At 43.5% G+C, this 17,607-nt stretch overlaps 1 protein-coding gene across 1 annotated transcript in view; it reads right to left on the reverse strand.

Moving 5' to 3' along the window:
- LOC116588132 overlaps positions 1 to 17,607 on the reverse strand; it is a 183,753-nt gene that overhangs the window by 12,062 nt on the left and 154,084 nt on the right. Inside the window, exons 39-42 of the mRNA XM_032338859.1 lie at positions 12,239 to 12,348; positions 4,818 to 4,967; positions 3,899 to 3,952; positions 3,065 to 3,232 (exon numbers count right to left, since the gene is read on the reverse strand). Of these exons, the coding sequence (XP_032194750.1) occupies positions 3,065 to 3,232; positions 3,899 to 3,952; positions 4,818 to 4,967; positions 12,239 to 12,348 (482 nt within the window). The remainder of the gene's footprint in view (positions 1 to 3,064; positions 3,233 to 3,898; positions 3,953 to 4,817; positions 4,968 to 12,238; positions 12,349 to 17,607) is intronic.

Genomic DNA, 17,607 nt, shown 5'->3' on the forward strand with positions numbered 1-17,607 from the left:
TCATCCACTCAGTTATTCTGTCAGGAATTATCTGGAAGTCTCACAAGCAGCCCCGTTAGCATTGTCTACAATCCACAGGGATTGTGGACCCTACACACGTTAGAGTCCAAGTTGTCAGTGCTGAGGTAAGTTGGGTGGATAGAAAAGTGGAAGGTCACAGGTAGAAAACTGAGCCACCCCTCCTCTCCCGAAAGGTTGCTTGAGAATTTGAACCTACGGATTTTGCTATCAGGTTGACTCAGCAGAATCTGACCAGATAAAACACTATAGATGAGCCACTAATGAGGAACTACATTAAAAATAGATAAAGTAGAGGAAGGAATCAGGCTGGCCACTTTCCCATTTAGGTTCCAGCAGAAATCTCATTATGACACAGCCTGTTCTGAATGGCTTATGGATAATGACTTGTGGTGGGATAGCTTGATCATCACTAAGTACAACTACAGACCCTGCATCCTTGGGTGAGGGGAGAAAGGGGTGTCCTCTCATCTCTGAACCACTTCCATGGAGAGGAAAGCAGGAGGATACTGTCCAGCTGGGCAGTCATGGCAAGACATCTGGCTGTTGGCCACACAGCCAAAGCTTCACCACCCACTTGGGACCCTGGGGTAGAACAGGGACTCTCTGATTTGGCAGGGGGTAGGGGACATGTGGAACTAGTTTAGTTCCACATGAGAGAATCCACTAGTAGAGAATCCACTTTCCATCTAGGAATCTGGCATAAGTTGAAAAAACCTTAATAATATTTTCAATAATTTCATACCCGAGAGATGACTTAGCAAATTCCAGACTTCACTGTCTGTTCATCCCTCTCCTGCAGTACCAGGCCCAGTGCATTTTGGTTTTGACTCTATAATGTTTGTAAGCACTGGTATTTTATGGATCCTTCATAAGTAGGAAGGAATCTTCAATCCTCTCTGATACCCACCAACGCAGAGCCCTGGTGGAAGCTCCTCTCAATGGAACAACTTCAGGCACAGCTGGAATGTTCCAGGAGAGACAATGAAGTAAGGGCACATTGGGGGCTGGCTTTGGAAAACATCTGATAGCAAGTGAGGAGGCCAGTTTGTACTGAAATTCACATTTGTGGGGCAGTTGGACTAGGCCCTGTGATGGCCCATTTTAGGCATGGGGCCTCTGTCTTATGATGCTCAGGCATCATAAGAAAGTGACAGAATTCCCCCTCCCCCATCCCATGCTGTGGATACAGGGGCACCCCATCACTCCTCCTCTGGATGGACGACCCTCATTGACAGTCCAGCAGCTCCCAGACACTGGATGTGAGAGACACTAGATGTGGATGGTCAGCATTTTTATACGTTGAAAACCCCTCTGAAAGTGAATTCAAATTCTGAATCTGCCCAGTGAGCCTTCAGGAGGTGTGTGTTGTTACTGACACTGGGGTCTGGCCTGGCTCAGGGCACTGCACTTTCCTGTTTGGAGGGTTGCACTCAATAGACTAAACAGTGATATCAACTGTTGGGGTTTTGGAGAAGATGCCCCCTGCCCTCCCTTAACAGCAATCAGCTATATACAGAATAATGAAACCTGACCATTCTCTTACATCATACACAAATAAACATCTAATTGGGTGAAAGACCTCAATGTGAGACAGGAATCCGTCAAAATCCTAGAGGAGAGCATAGGCAGTAACCTCTTCAGCATTGGCCACAGCAACTTCTTTCAAGACACATGCCCAAAGGCAAGGGAAACGACAGCAAAAATGAACTTCATCAAGATCAAAAGCTTCTATACAGCAAAGGAAACAGTCAGTGAAACAAACAGGCAACTCATGGAATGGGAGAAGACATTTGCAAATGACACTACAGACAAAGGGCTGGTATTCAAGATCTATAAAGAACTCCTCAAACTCAACTCCCAAAAAACAAATACTCAAGTGACGAAAGGGGCAGAAGACATGAACAGACACTTCTCCAAAGAAGACACACAAATGGCTATCAGACACACGAAAAAATATTCATCATCATTAGCCATCAGGGAAATTCAAATCAAAACCACATTGAGATACCACCTTACACCAGTTAGAATGGGCCAAATCAACAAGACAGTAAACAACAAGTGTTGGAGAGGATGTGGAGAAAGGGGAACCCTCTTACACTGTTGGTGGGAATGCAAGTTAGTGCAGCCACTTTGGAAAACAGTGTGGAGGTTCCTCAAAAAATTAAAGAGCTACCCTATGACCCCACAATTGCACTATTGGGTATTTATCCCAAAGATACAGATGTAGCGAAAAGAAGGGCCATATGTACCCCAGTGTTCATAGCAGCAGAGTCCACAGTAGTCAAACTGTGGAAAGAGCTCATCAATAGATGAATGGATAAAAAAGATGTTGTCCATATATATAATGGACTATTACTCAGCCATCAGAAAGGATGAATGCCCACCATTTGCATCGACATGGATGGAACTGGAAGAGATTAGGCTGAGTGAAATAAGTCAAGCAGAGAAAGACAACTATTATATGGTTTTACTTATTTGTGGAATAAAAGGAATAGCATGGAGGACATTGGGAGAAGAAAGGGTAAAATAAAAGAGGGGGGGAATCAGAGGGGGAGATGAACCATGAGAGACTCTGGATTCTGGGAATCGAACTGAGGGTTTTAGAGGGGAAGGGGGTGGGGGGATAGGTGAGCCTGGTAATGGGTATTAAGGAGGGCACGGATTGCATGGAGCACTGGGTGTCATATGCAAACAGTGAATCATGAAGCACTACACCAAAAATTAATGATACACTGTATGGTCACTAACATAATAATTTTAAAAAAGCAATCAGATGGCAGCAATGGCAGCCGGCCACAGAGTGATGAAAACAGCAACTATCTAAATTGTCTAAAATTCAGTGCCTGTCATAGCAAAACAATGACAACCCATTGCTGACCCCTCCCTGCCATGAACACTGAGCACCAGAGAATTCTTGGGCTCTGGAGGCTCTTGTTACCGCACAGCCCACTCTGTCCTCCATTGCTGTATGCGTGGTGCCTGTGGAGGTCACTTACCCTTGGCTTCCACAGGGCCGCCCAGATGTCCAACACATGTCACTTACTTTTATGTGCAGGCACGTTGCAAACAGAGCTCGGACTAATGCTTCATATTCTTCCTGGACTTCTTTTCTGATCTGCTTGTTGAGATTCAGATTCTCCTCTTCCAAATCTGTGAGCCGAGCTCTCAGAGCAGTGATTTCCATGATCATAGTATGACTGAGCTCTGCAACCTAATGGCGGAAATATTGTTTGAATGCAAGAGAACTCAAGCAATACAAACGGCTGCTACTACGGAATAGTTCTTCATATATTGGGGTCTGATCTGTTCTTCTACTTTGACTCTAATGAAAGAAGCAAACATCCTATTGTACAAATATGGGTGGAAGGATCTAAGGTTGGTTTAGGGGTCTCAGAACAGTGCCAGACACATAGTAGGTGTCCAATGAATGGTTGTTGAATGAATGACCCCAGAAGAGACACACTTAACACTTCTTAATTGGATACAATACTTCAGCTGTCTTCGTCTCCATTTCCAAGTGGGCCTTCTTTGACACCTCAACCTAAATACCTTTTCTTTGGAATTCACTTAACCTGGCCTCAAAAGAAAACAAATGAAGCCCCCAACCCCAACCCAAAAATAACAACAAAAAAGAAAAATCAAAGCAATAAAAAATAACAAAACCACCCCAAAACTAAGAATAATGCCCTTATTGCTTTAAAAAGTGAAAACACCCTCCTCAGTTGTTTCCGCAGAGTATCTTCATCAATGAGACTTCTCAGGGCCACTCTTGATGTGGGCACAAGAAAATGACACTAGGAAGTCCCCTGTCTGGATACTGCTGAGAATGTGGATTGCGAGCTGGGAAAGAGAAGCTTTTGGGGAAGAATGGACCTACCTGACCAGCGTTGTCTTCAGGTGGATCTGAACCTCTTCGGATAATATCTAATTCCTGAAGAGGAGAAAACAGTGCACAACCAAACTGAAACATTTATTCTTCCAGCCATGCCTCAGTTTACCTCAACATGCTCCACACACCCCCTTTTTGTGTGGATGGAGCTTCATTTTCAGATCCCTGGGCTCCCTCTGGAGCCCTACTGCCCATTGCCCCACTGGACTTTAGGATACCTAACATGAGATCTGGAGATAGTGTTCACTTCCAGATATCCACACTGATGCCGAAGACTTGGCTATAGAGATAAGCCAAACTGGGGGTGAAGCCAAGACCCCTTGGATATTTGAATGCTTCATTTGGTGGGTTTTTTTTTTCAGACTTCAGCACTTTTCTTAGGTAAAAAGTAATATTACATTGAACCTCTGATGCAATCCTTTTTAAAGCAGTGTGTAATCTCAGACAGGAGAAGTGACTTTTGGATCCCACTAATCCCACTAGTGGGACCTCATTTTAAGGAATTCTCATGATGTACATCCTGAGGACAGAGTTTACTCAAGGATCGTGGCTTCTCTGTTAGACCAGGAACAGCACAAGGTACTTTGTGTTTGCTCAGGTCAGCTATGCATTTTCCCGGTGGGGGGGGGGGGGGGCGGCAACTCCTTTTTCACCAATGTCTTATATTCCCCACTAGACACCTCCAAAGCACACAACCTGGTGTTGCTGGGCCATCACCCTTGCAGCTGAGAATACCAGAGCCCAGGAAAATGAACCAGTGAGAGGAGACTTTGAGGGGTACTGTTCACCTGCCCTTCTTGTGTGAGAACACTTCCCTCTTCCCATTCTAGTCTCCTCTTCAGAGTGAGTCCTGGGCCTCCCTCCCCATACCTACCCCATCACACATCCTCTCTCCCTGGGAACATACCTGCTCTTTCTGGAAGAGCTTCTGCCGAGCGTGCTCCAACACATGCTCGTAACACATGGAGTAGCTCTCGAAGTTGCTGCGTTCTCTTGCCATCACATCGCAACCCAAGGAAAGGAGGCAGTCCTCAAAGTGGTCTTTCCTGAACGTGACCTGAAAAGGAAGGGGCATTATTCACAGCAACTCCAGCAGGAAGGCCTCACATGCCAGGGCCCACGTTGCCTTGGCTCCCAGACCCAGGTCCATATCTCAGCCACGGAAAAACATGGGTTCTGGCCTTGCGAGTCTCTCCTTCGGGTCTGCTCTCTCAGTATTTGCAGGGCAGGAATGAGAGCACAAATGGACACCTGCATGCCACGTACCAAAGTACCCTAGATATTTAAGGGTCGTAAATCAAACTAAGAAAATATTAATTCTCCTACTTTGAAAAATAGATCTTTGAAGTACCTTGGAAGGCCAGGTTTGACTTGATCATTCTTGGACTACTCTGGGTTCTATGCTGAAATGTGGTGACTTGGAGAGAGCTGGTCACCTACCAGTAGTTTACAGTATAACCGCCTTGCCCTCCCACGTCTGGCCCCACATCACATTGTGGAGGGTGCTCACATGCACTTGAACAGACAGTCCAGCTAGCTACACCCCCACACGGCCGCCCTGGACCGTCCCTCAGGCCAGTGTGTGTACTGGCAGTAAGGTCCATTCTCCTTCTGAGGAACAGGGTCTGGAGACTCCGCAGGGAGAATTCATGACCAGGTAAGTGCTCGTGTGTGTCTCTGTGTCTCTATCAGTGAGTGCATCTCTGCACCTTTGTGGATGTGTTTGTATGTCTGGATCTATTAGAATACATGTATATGTGTGTCTGTGTCTCTCCGTGGATGTCTCTGTGACAGTCTCTATATGTCTCTGTGTCTATGTGTGTCCCTGTCTGTATCAGTGAGTGTGTCTATGTGTGTATCTGGGTGTCTTAGGGGGCCTGCTCTACAACCCAGCCCGCATGCATACATAAGCATTATCTGCAACACTTGTAGGGTCAGGAAGGCTTCAGGCTCACTGGCAGGGTGCTACAGAAATTTCTGGCTTGGGGTGGGTCCTGTGTCCCCATGAGAGCCAGTACACTGTCCTATCAGTGAACCTCAGTGTCCCCACCAACCTCCAGAGAAAGCCCAGCTAGGCTTTGTCAAGGCGAGTTACTAAGACAAGCTAGCAGAGATGGCAAACAGTGACAGAACCCAGGACGGAGGGAGGGAGGAGAGAGGCTCGCACCCACTGCTGATGGCAGGGGAAATCAGGGTGGCATTTTGGAGGCCAGACTAGCTGTATCTGTGAAAAGATTTTAAAATGTTCATGCCCTTTGGCCCAGTGATTCCTCTTCCAGAACTTCATCTTTAGGGGCTAATAGAAGTGACACACAAAAATATACGTAAGGCTTTCCAACAAATGGAAACGAACAAAAGTGCCCAATAAAGGGAAATAGTTTGAATCTTTCTCACCTGTCTATACTACGAAATACTAGACAGCCACCAAAAATTATGTGGACAGATAACGTGTATCGATAAGAAAACATGTTGATAACATGTACTCAATTGAAAACAAGAACACTGCAATAAAAGGGCATATAGAATGATCTAATTTGATTTTAAAAAGTTAATGAATTAAAAAAATGATAAAGTTTGGAAGGAAATGGGCCAACATAATAATAGGAGTTATCGGTGAGGGTAAACTAATGAGTGTATTTTCTAATACATCATATTCCTATTTTCTAATATAATCATAACATGTACACACAATTAAGATAATTATATATGAAAATATACACCCTAATGAAAAGGGGGGCACCTGGGTGGCTCAGTGGGTTAAAGCCTCTGCCTTCGGCTCAGGTCATGATCCCAGGGTCCTGGGATCGAGCCCCACATCCGGCTCTCTGCTCCGCAGGGAGCCTGCTTCCTCCTCTCTCTCTCTGCCTGCCTCTCTGCCTACTTGCGGTCTCTGCCTGTCAAATAAATAAATAAAATATTAAAAAAAAAAAAGATAGTAAAACTTTTGTAAATATCAACAGCCACAGCAGCTTGGGTGCATTGAAGAGATGTAGAATGGAAACCATAGGGAGGCCCTCTGTTCATGGTGGATTTAATGAAGAGGAGCCAGGCAGTCAGGGCAAGGCAGTCAGCATCCCTCCTTCATCCCCTGGGGGCTCCTCACAGGGAACGGGCATGAGGGCAATCTACGCTGCTCTGGAAAATGAGCAGTAGGACAGGCGGATTTATCTTCTGACATCAAGGCAAGGGGAACCAAGGCCCTTGAGTTCTTAATAGTGACAGGGTCAAGGCTATGATATTTAGTAATGACAAAGGAAATACTTCCCAGACTGAATATGATGAAAGCCTGAAACATTGAAAAGCCTGAATGTGAGACCACATTCAAGGCCATCACGATGTGGCTGGTGACCCCATCTGGTGGGCTGGGGCCAGGGCTTGGAATCAGCCACAGTGACTCACCTCTCACTGTCCTGGAGAGCAGTGTCTGGACCTGAGCATGCCAGTAAGGCCTCCAACAGCTTTTTAGCAGGGTAAACCCTTCTCAAACCGGTATCACCATAGCCGCCATAGTAGATATAGAATCCCAAACAAGCAGCAAGGTAGACTTGAACCTCAATGGCCTTCTACCATTTCCTCTTAGCCAGTGTGACACTTTACCCAGTAAGGGGAGTTACCTCTGGTTCACCAGAGGTAAAGGAATGGCCAGGACCCCCTTGAGCATATCCAGAGGCCAGAGAAATTGTATTTTGTTATTATGTTTCTTAAAAGCTCTTCTGCAACCTACCCTTGCCCTCCTGGTTCACTAAATGTCAGCTCTGTGTCAAAATGCATCATGAAGTATGTTCATCTTCCAACTTCAGGGCAGATCCTTGGTTTCCATACACAGAGTGAAGACCATGTCCTCCAGTGGGCTGATTTCTTCACCAACAGTTAAACCTGAACTGTGATGAATGGCACTGGCTGGAAAATCACCAGATTCTTCTGGAGAGCCAGCCTGGGGTGAAGCATGGCAGGTACTAGGCCTTGCTATGGAAAAAGTCTGGCTTTGCTGGGAGCAAAATGCACTTCTGTGGTTTGTTCTATCTTGGAACCCCTCGTAATTGATCTAATATCAGGCGCACACAAGGTGTTTTGATGGTATTTCTAAAATATCATCAAAATGCTTCAGTGACTTTCTACTGACTCTGGGATGAAATCCAGACTCCTAAGGATTGCCTACAAGGCCATTCAGCAGCTGACCCTGTCTTCCTTTTCAATGTCCTCCTCTGAACTCTGCTATACTCCCTTCTTAGATTTCTCTGCCTTCCTTCCCCAGCCCCTCTTCATCTGATTAATTCCTATTTGTACTTTAAGACTTGGCCCAGACAACCCCTCCTCTAGGCAGTCTTCCCTGACCATTTCTTCCCTACCCTCTAGATGGGTTGTATCTCCTGTGTATGCCTCCCTCAAAGCATTTAATGTAAAGTGCCTTCTTTGACACTTCTGGGTCACCTGATTCCATAAGTTCTTTGAGGGCAAGAACTGTACCTTTTGCCTTTAATCTAATAAAGTGTCTAGGGGGGAAGGAAAAGGAGATCTAGAAACACTTGCTAAATGAATGAATGACTTTTGGCATGTGAATGGAAATGGTTCTGGAATCCACACAATAGACTATTATAGTTCTGGTTTGCAGTAAAGGTCAGTCTCTAACTTTCGGTCAGCATATTTGGTATAAAATTTGGGCAAGATGTTAGAACAGATCATGAAAGACTGGTTTCCTAGAATTTGGAGAAGGAGACAAAGATCACTAGAGGCCAGTATGGATTCGAGAAAAATCAAGTCAGATGAACCTTTTCCTCAAGTAATATACTGTATGAGGTGTACCTGAATTTCGGCAGGAGATCTGGAAAAGTTCCTCATGATGTCCTTGTGGACCAATGGAGAACATAGGCTAGGTGACAGTACAACATATGGCCTGCTGGCCACAGAAGGACTATGCCCAGAGAGTGTGGTCAGCCTGAAGGGGACCCCCAGGGAGGTAGTACAGGGCTTGGGGACCTGTCCTGACATACACTCCTAGTAATGACTTGAATGAGGAGACTGGGGCCAGGCTGACATGAGCCTAGGAGGGAGAAAGAGTATGCTGGATGATAAAAATCCAGATTTTGAAGGATTTCAAGTTCAGACTGGAAGAAACTGAGTAAGAACAAGGCTAATAATAAGGCAGCAGCAGGATGTCTGAAGGCAACGTGGCTTCAGGTGACTGTCAGCCTAATGAGTCATCCATGACGTGGCTGCCAATACCCAGGACGCTCGCGGCATTAATCAAAGCAGAACATGCATTATCAAGTGCGCTTTTCACCTGGTCAGATGATCTTCAACTTAGAGGGGAGTGACCAGGATGGGAGGGCTACTCATATAAAGTGAGTGGAGGACATGAAGGTGGTTTAGTCTGAAGAAGAGACGGCAGGGCTCATGTCCCCTGCCCAGAAGCACCCAGGTGAGGGGGGAGCACGGTGCCTGCTCCCTTTTCCAGTTCATGTACCCTGGCTGGGGTTGCACCCATCTGGAGGAAGGGGTAACGGTTTGTAACCCACCACCTAGAGGGACACCCCTTTGGGTTTGTACTACTAGAGCAGGTCCTTCATTGTAATTTTACTGAGGCTTTACACACACCAGCAATGGTGCTCATTGAGTTTCTCCGATAGACCTGCCTTTAGATACCTAACGGCTTGTTGTGAGGGATCAGAACTACGATCGGTGGTGTCCTGGGGACAGAACTAGGATTCATGATGGAGGTGGTGGGGAGGCCAAACCAATCCAGTGAGAGCTGCTTGAAACAAGAGCTGCCAGAAGAGGTGGGGAGGGCGGGTGGGCTTGGAAGAGAGAGAGTTCCTTGTCACTGAATATGATCCAGAAGAGACTTAGAGGTCCACTAGGCATAGAGTTTGGAGGGATCTAACGTCCTGGTGTCCTCTTATTCCAAGACACTGGCAGGCAGACACCAACCCCTTCAGTGTGCTTTGGGTTATACCTGACATGGGTTTGCCCTAGTTATAGTTATACCTGACATGGGTTTGCCCTAATTCCCACATTTCTCTCCTAGACAATCCCATCTTCAATGTTGGAGTAAAGGATATACATAGGGGTTGAGCAGGTCTTGAGCCACAAACTTTTTGTTTGTTTTTATTGTAGTAAAATATAACTCTTGTAACATTTGCCATTGAAACCATTTTTTTAAAAAGATTTTATTTATTTATTTGACAGATAGAGATCACAAGTAGGCAGAGAGGCAGGTGGAGAGGAGGAAGCAGGCTCCCTGCTGAGGAGAGAGCCTGATGTGGGGCTCGATCCCAGGACCCTGGGAACAAGACCTGAGCTGAAGGCAGAGGCTTTGACCCACTGAGCCACCAGGTGCCCCAGAAACCATTTTTTTTTAAAAAGTTATCTCCACACTCAAGGTAGGGCTCGAACTCTTGACTCAAGAGTCAAGACTCTTAAGAGTCGCATACTTTACCGACTGAGTCAGCCAGGCGCCACCATTTAGACAATTTTTAAGTGTAAAGTTCAGTGGCATTAAGTTCATTCACACTGTTGTACAATCAATCACTAGAACTCTTTTCATCTTGCACAACTGAAATACCTGTTCCCGCTAAACATCAACTCCCCATCCCCCCTCCCCTCAGCTCCTAACAAACCACCATTCATTCTACTTTCTGTCTCTATGAATTCGACTACTGTGGGTATTTCACAGCAGTGGAATCACGTAACATTTATTCTTTTGTGACCGGCTTTTTTCCCTGAGCATAAGGTCTTTAAGCTTCATCTATGATGAAGCACATGTCAGAATTTCCTTCCTTTTTTAAGGAGAACCATAAAATTTTTTGCCCCACCCCAATCACCTCTGTACCTCTGGTTGAAATCCTCTGAGCTGCAGGGACCAAAAGGAACCACTTCGCCCCCGTCATCAGAATACACAGGACCACGTTTGAGTATAAGTGAGATCTTATATGAAATACGTGTCAATCATCAGGCTCTAAGGAAAAACGTGTCCCCAGTCAAGCTGGTGAATTCTCTACCTCATAACTAAAGACACAAGTGTTTATTATAAAATTATGGGGATGGGGCACCTGGGTGGCTCAGTAGGTTAAGCCTCTGCCTTCAGTTCAGGTCATGATTTCAGGGTCCTGGGATCGAGCCCTGCAACAGGCTCTTTGCTCAGCAGGGAGCCTGCTTCCCCTTCTCTCTCTGCCTGCTGCTCTGCCTACTTGTGATCTCTCCATCAAATAAATAAATAAAGTCTTTTTAAAAAATTGTGGGGAATATTTGAAGAGCTTAGAAAAATGTAACTTGGAGGGAAATGTTGTTTTAAAAAATTAAGCACATTTTGCTAAATCAGGTTTTTAAAAAATGGTTGAATTTCAAAGGCAACTGGAGTCATAGCTACCTAATGAACTTACGCTTCATTTAATGATCCTGAAAGTTCTGCTATGGTCATATATCCACATAGGCTCTCTTATTCTTTTCAACACTGTTTAGAGGTAGTTAGGTCAACAGTTGACAACTCCAAGGACTTGTGTGTGTATACTGTATGTAGTAAATACATATGATTGTTAAATATATATTATATACAGTTATTATGGATTCAAATAAATATACAAACACAAAAAAATTGTTGATACTGGTTTCCTTTGTGGAGATGTGGGGATGCTATAGTAAGGGAGGGGTGGAAATGTTACCATTTCTGATCATTTGTTTGTTTGTTTGTTTTTGTATTGTACATTTCAAAAATGTTTTCTAGGTAGTGGAATCATAGGCTATTTTAGTTTCTCTCGTCTAAATCTTCTATATTAAAAAACCAACCCAGGGTGTACCTGGGAGGCATAGTCCGTTAAGCTTCCAACTTTTGATTTCTGCTCAGGTCAAGGTCATGATCTCGGGTCATGAGATAGATTCCTTACTGGGCATGGAGTCTGCTTGGGATTCTCTCTCTCCCTCTCCATCTACTTCTCCTCCCTCACTTGCGTGTGCACGCACACACATGTGCTTTTGCTCTAAAAAAATTTGTTAAAAATAAAATAATAAAATTGAAAATAATAAACACAGGAAATGTTGCTAAAACAACTTATTCATCAACAAACTCCAAGGTTACTTTAAAAAACTGGCCAAATCTGAAATTGGCCAACATGCATATTCTAATTTTTCTCCCATAATTTATTAGAAATCAATCTTCTTCCAAAATGAAAATAATGACAAGTGATTACTACTTTGAGTTAAGCCTCAGAATTTCTATCTTTATTCTGAGGGAGTAAGGGAAGCATTAGGAAATGTGTTAAAGGGAAAGTCTTCCTTGATTTGATTTCTGTTACGATAAAACACACTCTAAAATGATTAACTTTTAATACATACCTCTAGTCCACCATCCTGGTAATTTTCCATTAATCTCTGTTTGAATTTTTCAACTATTTGTGGCCTGTTAATGGAAAAGTTTTCTTTCATGACATGGTGCTTCCAAAGGTCTAGGGGGAGAAACATACCAATGGTAGTATCAGGAAACATTGAAAAACAATTAATGGCTATTCTCTGAGACATAACACTGGACACAAGAAGCTGTTATTTCCAAATACACAAAAAACTAATGAGTGAGGCAGGGGGAGGGGAGGAGGTGTTTGAGGTCACAGAATCCTCCAGAACATAGGAATAAGGAAGATCTCTAACAAGATCTCTAATGAAAAGATTTGGAAAAGTACCTCTATAGCCCAGTGAACAATATTCTGTTATCATAATTAAAAATCCCAAATCAAATGTTACTATTGATCCAACACAATATCTATTTTCTTTAAGTACCTACATATATCTGAACACCTATTTTGGCCTAACACAACTCACAGAAATAAATGAAGAGCTATTGTATTTACAGTCATAGACGAGAAAGGTTGAGAGCTGACAGACTATGGAATGAAGTGGCAACAGGCTGCCTTATGAGATGAGGCATATACACAGTCATTCAGAGTAGCATTGTTTAGGACAGCAGTATCTTGGAAGCAATACATAAACTGTGGTATGTCCTTCCAATGGAATAGTATGCAGATATAAAAAAGAGAGAAACTTTCCCGTGTATTGATATGGAAAGAACCATAGTTTGTTATGTGAAAGATACCAGGTGAAGAACAGTGAGTATAAAGATATTCTTATCTTTTATGAGAAGGATATGATAAATATACTCAAGGAGGGTCTATCCCCTCAAGCCTATTCAAGATGATCACTCCAGAAATACAGCATTCTCCAATATCACTTCTCCCCTCTATCCTGGGTCATTCACAATAGCACATGTTATTTCTCCCACCTCATAAAAATCCTTCACCCCACAACCCCTGTCTTTACTGTCTGTGACTTCTCTCAAAATCCTTCTTAAGCCTGCTGAGAAGGCTTAAGAAGCTTTCTCCCCCACTACCTCCCTGAAACTGATTTTGTATCAAGTACCAGTGACCTCAGCATTACTAAAAATGCATTACTAAAAATGTTCATTTTACTTGAACCACTACTTTACCAGAAGCATGACACATGATTTGTCACATTCCTCTTGCTTGAGAAACTTTTATTACTAGACATTGGGATACCACTCTGTCCTGGTTTTCTTCTTCTTGTTTGATCCCTCTCGGTCCCTTTTGCTGGTTCTTCTTTTCCCCTACCCCCCCTCCAGCTCTTAATATGAGAGGGTCCTCAGACTCAGCCCTTGGTTTATCTACCTTTTTTTTCTACCTACACTCACTTTCTTGGCTATCTCATTTGGTCTCATGGCTAAATATCATCCATATGCTGACAACCTTCAAATTTAGATCCAATAGTCACTTGGCATCTCTTCTTAGATATCTAAAAAGCATTTTATTTTATTATTTTTTATTTTTTATTAACACATAATGTATTATTTGTTTTAGGGGTACAAGTCTGTGATTCATCAGTCTTACACAATCCATAGCGCTCATCATAGCACATACCCTCCCCAATGTCCATCACTCAACCACCCCATTCCTTCCATGCCCCTCCCTCCAGCAACCCTCAGGTTGTTTCATGAGATAAATAGACTTTTATGGTTTGAAACCCTCTCTGGTTTCATCTTGTTTCATTTTTGCCTCTCTTCCCCTATGATCCTATGTATTGTTTCTCAAATTACTCAAGTCAGTGAGATCATATGATAGTTGTCTTTCTCTGATTGACTTATTTCACTTAGCATAATACACTCTAGTTCCATCCAGGTCTTTGCAAGTGGCAAGATTTCAATTTTTGATGGCTTCATAGTATTCCATCATATATATATATACCACATATTTATCCATTGATCTGTTGATGGACATCAGACATCTAGGCTCTTTCCATAGTTTGGCTATTGTGGACAGTGCTGCTATAAACATTGGGGTGCATTGTCTAAAAACATTTTAAATGTCATTTGGGCATAAATAAATTCTTGATCTTCCCTCCCTAACTTGCCATCTTAGCGGATGGCAATTCTACTTTCCCAGTTTCTCAGGTCAAAAATCTTGGAGTATCATGGACTCTTCTTTTTCTCCCACATCCAACACACAATCCATTAGTGGTTACTTCAATAATATGCCCCAAATCTGACCACTTAATACTTCCACTGCTCCCAGATTTGTTTGACCACCATCTTCCTATGCTTGGATTTTTGCATTAGCCTCCAAAGCAGCCTCTCCCTTCTTCCACCCTTTTCCCTTTACAGTCCATTCTCAACACAGCAGCCAGGGAGATTCCATTAAAATATGTCATATCAGGGACACCTGAGTGGCTCAGTTGGTTAAGCATCGGACTCTTGATTTCGGCCCAGGTCATGATCTAGGGGTTGTGAGATCAAGCTCCAAGCTGGGCTCGATGTTCAGCAGGGAGTCTGCTTGAGATTCTTGCTCTCCCTTCCCTCTCCCCCTCCCCTAAATGAATAAATACATCTTTAAAAATAAAATATGTCAGATCATGTCACTCAAAATTTGGGACAGGTTCCCCATTACATTCAGAGTAAACACTAAGAGTAGGCCCTGTATGATCCATTGTCTTTCCATTATTCTTCTCTGGTTTCATTTCCTAGTACTCTCCCTCACTCTCTCCACTCCAGCCACACTTGGGTCTTTCTGTTCGATAAACATGGTAGGGATGGTCTGCTTAGGTCCTCTGTGTGGGCTTCTGGATGGGCTGTTCTTTGTCTGTTTATCTGTCTGCCCAGACAGCCACATAGCCAACTCCCTCATCACCTTCAAATTTTGCTCAATATGTCACTTTCTCCATGAAGTCTATCCTGACCACCCTATTTAAAATTACAATGTGCCCTCTTCAAACACCCACACCATCATCCTCCTTACTCCATTGTTTTCTTATTTCTTATGTTTATTGCCTATTATCTGCCCATTTCCTTAGAGATCATAAACTCCACAAGAGTAAGGTGTTTTGCTCCATGAAAGTAAGGATGTATCCCCCAAACAGTGCCTAAAATACAGTAGTATGGTACATCCTAGTTGCTCAATAAATAGATATTGGACAAAGAAATGAATTAGTATATGCATAAAGAAACACCAATAGTATATATTAAAAAACTAATGAAAATGGTTACATGAGATGATGAAAGGGGGTCAGTGGCGGCAACGAGATCTCTTATTGCATGTTTGAACTTGAACTCATGAGGAAGACGCATGGTGGGAAGGTTTCCCAGCACTTTGATAAAATACTTCCCTGAGCCCAGAGCTAAACCCCAAACCACCTCTGTGGGCATTTGCCAGGTGATGACCCCCAAACCAGAAATGGGTGGTATATTTTCATATTGTTTTGAACATATATTTTCATATTGTTTTGAACCAGGTAAATGTATTAGCTGTTAAAGAAATCAAACTTAAAAATAATATGACAGTGTTGGAACTGTGGGACTATGTCAACACTCCTTAACTTCCATATGGAAGAGAAAAGCACATGTATATGTTTAATTATGTTAGGTATGCCTTACTTCCTTGTGCATGGCCTGAGGGGAGTCTGGAAACAAAGAGAAGCCTATGGAGTCAGAGGTAGAAGCCAAGCCCTGCCCTTCCCCCTTTTCTGTTGTGGGGGTGCTGGCCAACAGCAAGAGTACACACAAGGCCACACCCTGTTCCCAGCTGTTTCTAACTTCAGATGTGATTTCCTACTCATATTTTCATTTTTCTGACAGAGACTTGGTGCCCACAAGAGGAAGCATCCAGCACAATCCAGCGCAATCCTCTCAGAAATGTGGCTATGACAGAGCAGGAGCCCCTGGTATGTGCAATTATCTTATTTATTGGGTGGTCCTGATTTTGAAAATGGGGTTCCAGAATTCTTCTACCATTGACTATTTTCCATCATGAACATATAAATCTGACTTTGTTTTTCCCTTAGGATAATAAACGTGAGTAGACCTAACACCATTGTCCTGGCATGGTTGGAGTGGAAAATCCAAAAGAGTTAATGCACCTAGAAGTTCACACTTCCTAAGATGTTTAAGACTTTTGTAAGTCTAAGCTTTGACAAAACAGAGCTCATGCACATTTCAGAAAATTTTCAGACAAGAAATTGGATACTGCATTCCAGGGTACCTTGGCGGTAGATCTCTGGCTCATGGAAAAGCCTGGTGAGGGACCACATCTGCCACCCATTTCTGGTTTGGGGGTCATCACCTGGCAAATGCTCACAGAGGTGGTTTGGGGTTTAGCTCTGGGCTCAGCTGAAAGGGAAGTATTTTACCAAAGTACTGGGAAACCTTCCCACCATGCGTCTTCCTCATCAGTTCAAGTTCAAACATGCAAGTACTTCTGTATCCAGGAGTCATGGGAAGCCAGGGAAAGTAGAATTCATCCAAGAGAAGTAATTCCTGGCTAGGTGGAGTTGGTGATCTCCAAATGGGTCTCAATATCAGTGTGTGTGTGTGTGTGTGTGTGTGTGTGTGTGTGTGTGTGTATGGTCATGGCTTCTTTAAGATGAAGTGGTTTTTGACGGCAGCATGGAGGTGGGCAGGAGACAGCACACTGGAGGTTGAATTAGGGTTTTGTTTTTTCCTCTCACTCTGTTCCCAGGTCCTTTGACTGGAGGAAACTTTGACTTCCTGCTTGCCAAACCACTTCCCCTCTCTCCCTCTACGCACACTCTCCCTACCCTCCAGCCTCCTCCCTCTAGGAAAGGCATCTTGGTTTCCTAGCACTTCACTTCTCTAATACAACCACTAACCTCTGCCTGAGTGACTCCTGGGTCCTGAGCCAAGCAGAACTGAAACTTGAGGGCATCCTACTGCCAATCAACATTCTCCTGACCAGCTGGCTGTCCCCCCAAAAGTGGGTAGGTTGAAATCTTACTGTTTCAACCATATACATGTATATATTTTGTATTCCTGTTGTTTTTCAAACTGCTCCCCAGAACACTAGTCCCTTGAGTTGACAATATATATTCTCAAGGGAAGAAAAATGTTCTGTGGTCAAATAAATTTAAAGAATGTTTCAGTGGGTAGGGGGATGGGGTAACTAGGGGATGGGCATTAAGGAGGGCACTTGATGTAATGAGCACTGGGTGTGATATGCAAATGATGAATCACTAAACTCTACCCTGAACCTAATAATATACTATATGTTAACTAACTTGAATTTAATTAAAAATTTTTTAAAAAAAGAACATTTCATACTCTCTCTTCTGGAGCTTTATAGTGCACACTATCATAGTAAAGGTTCTGAGAAGGTCTGGAGCAAAGAAAACTTTTTAAACATTATTTACCACAA

Source organism: Mustela erminea, chromosome 4, assembly GCF_009829155.1.
Source record: "Mustela erminea isolate mMusErm1 chromosome 4, mMusErm1.Pri, whole genome shotgun sequence".
In the NCBI taxonomy this organism is placed as follows: Eukaryota; Metazoa; Chordata; class Mammalia; order Carnivora; family Mustelidae; genus Mustela; species Mustela erminea.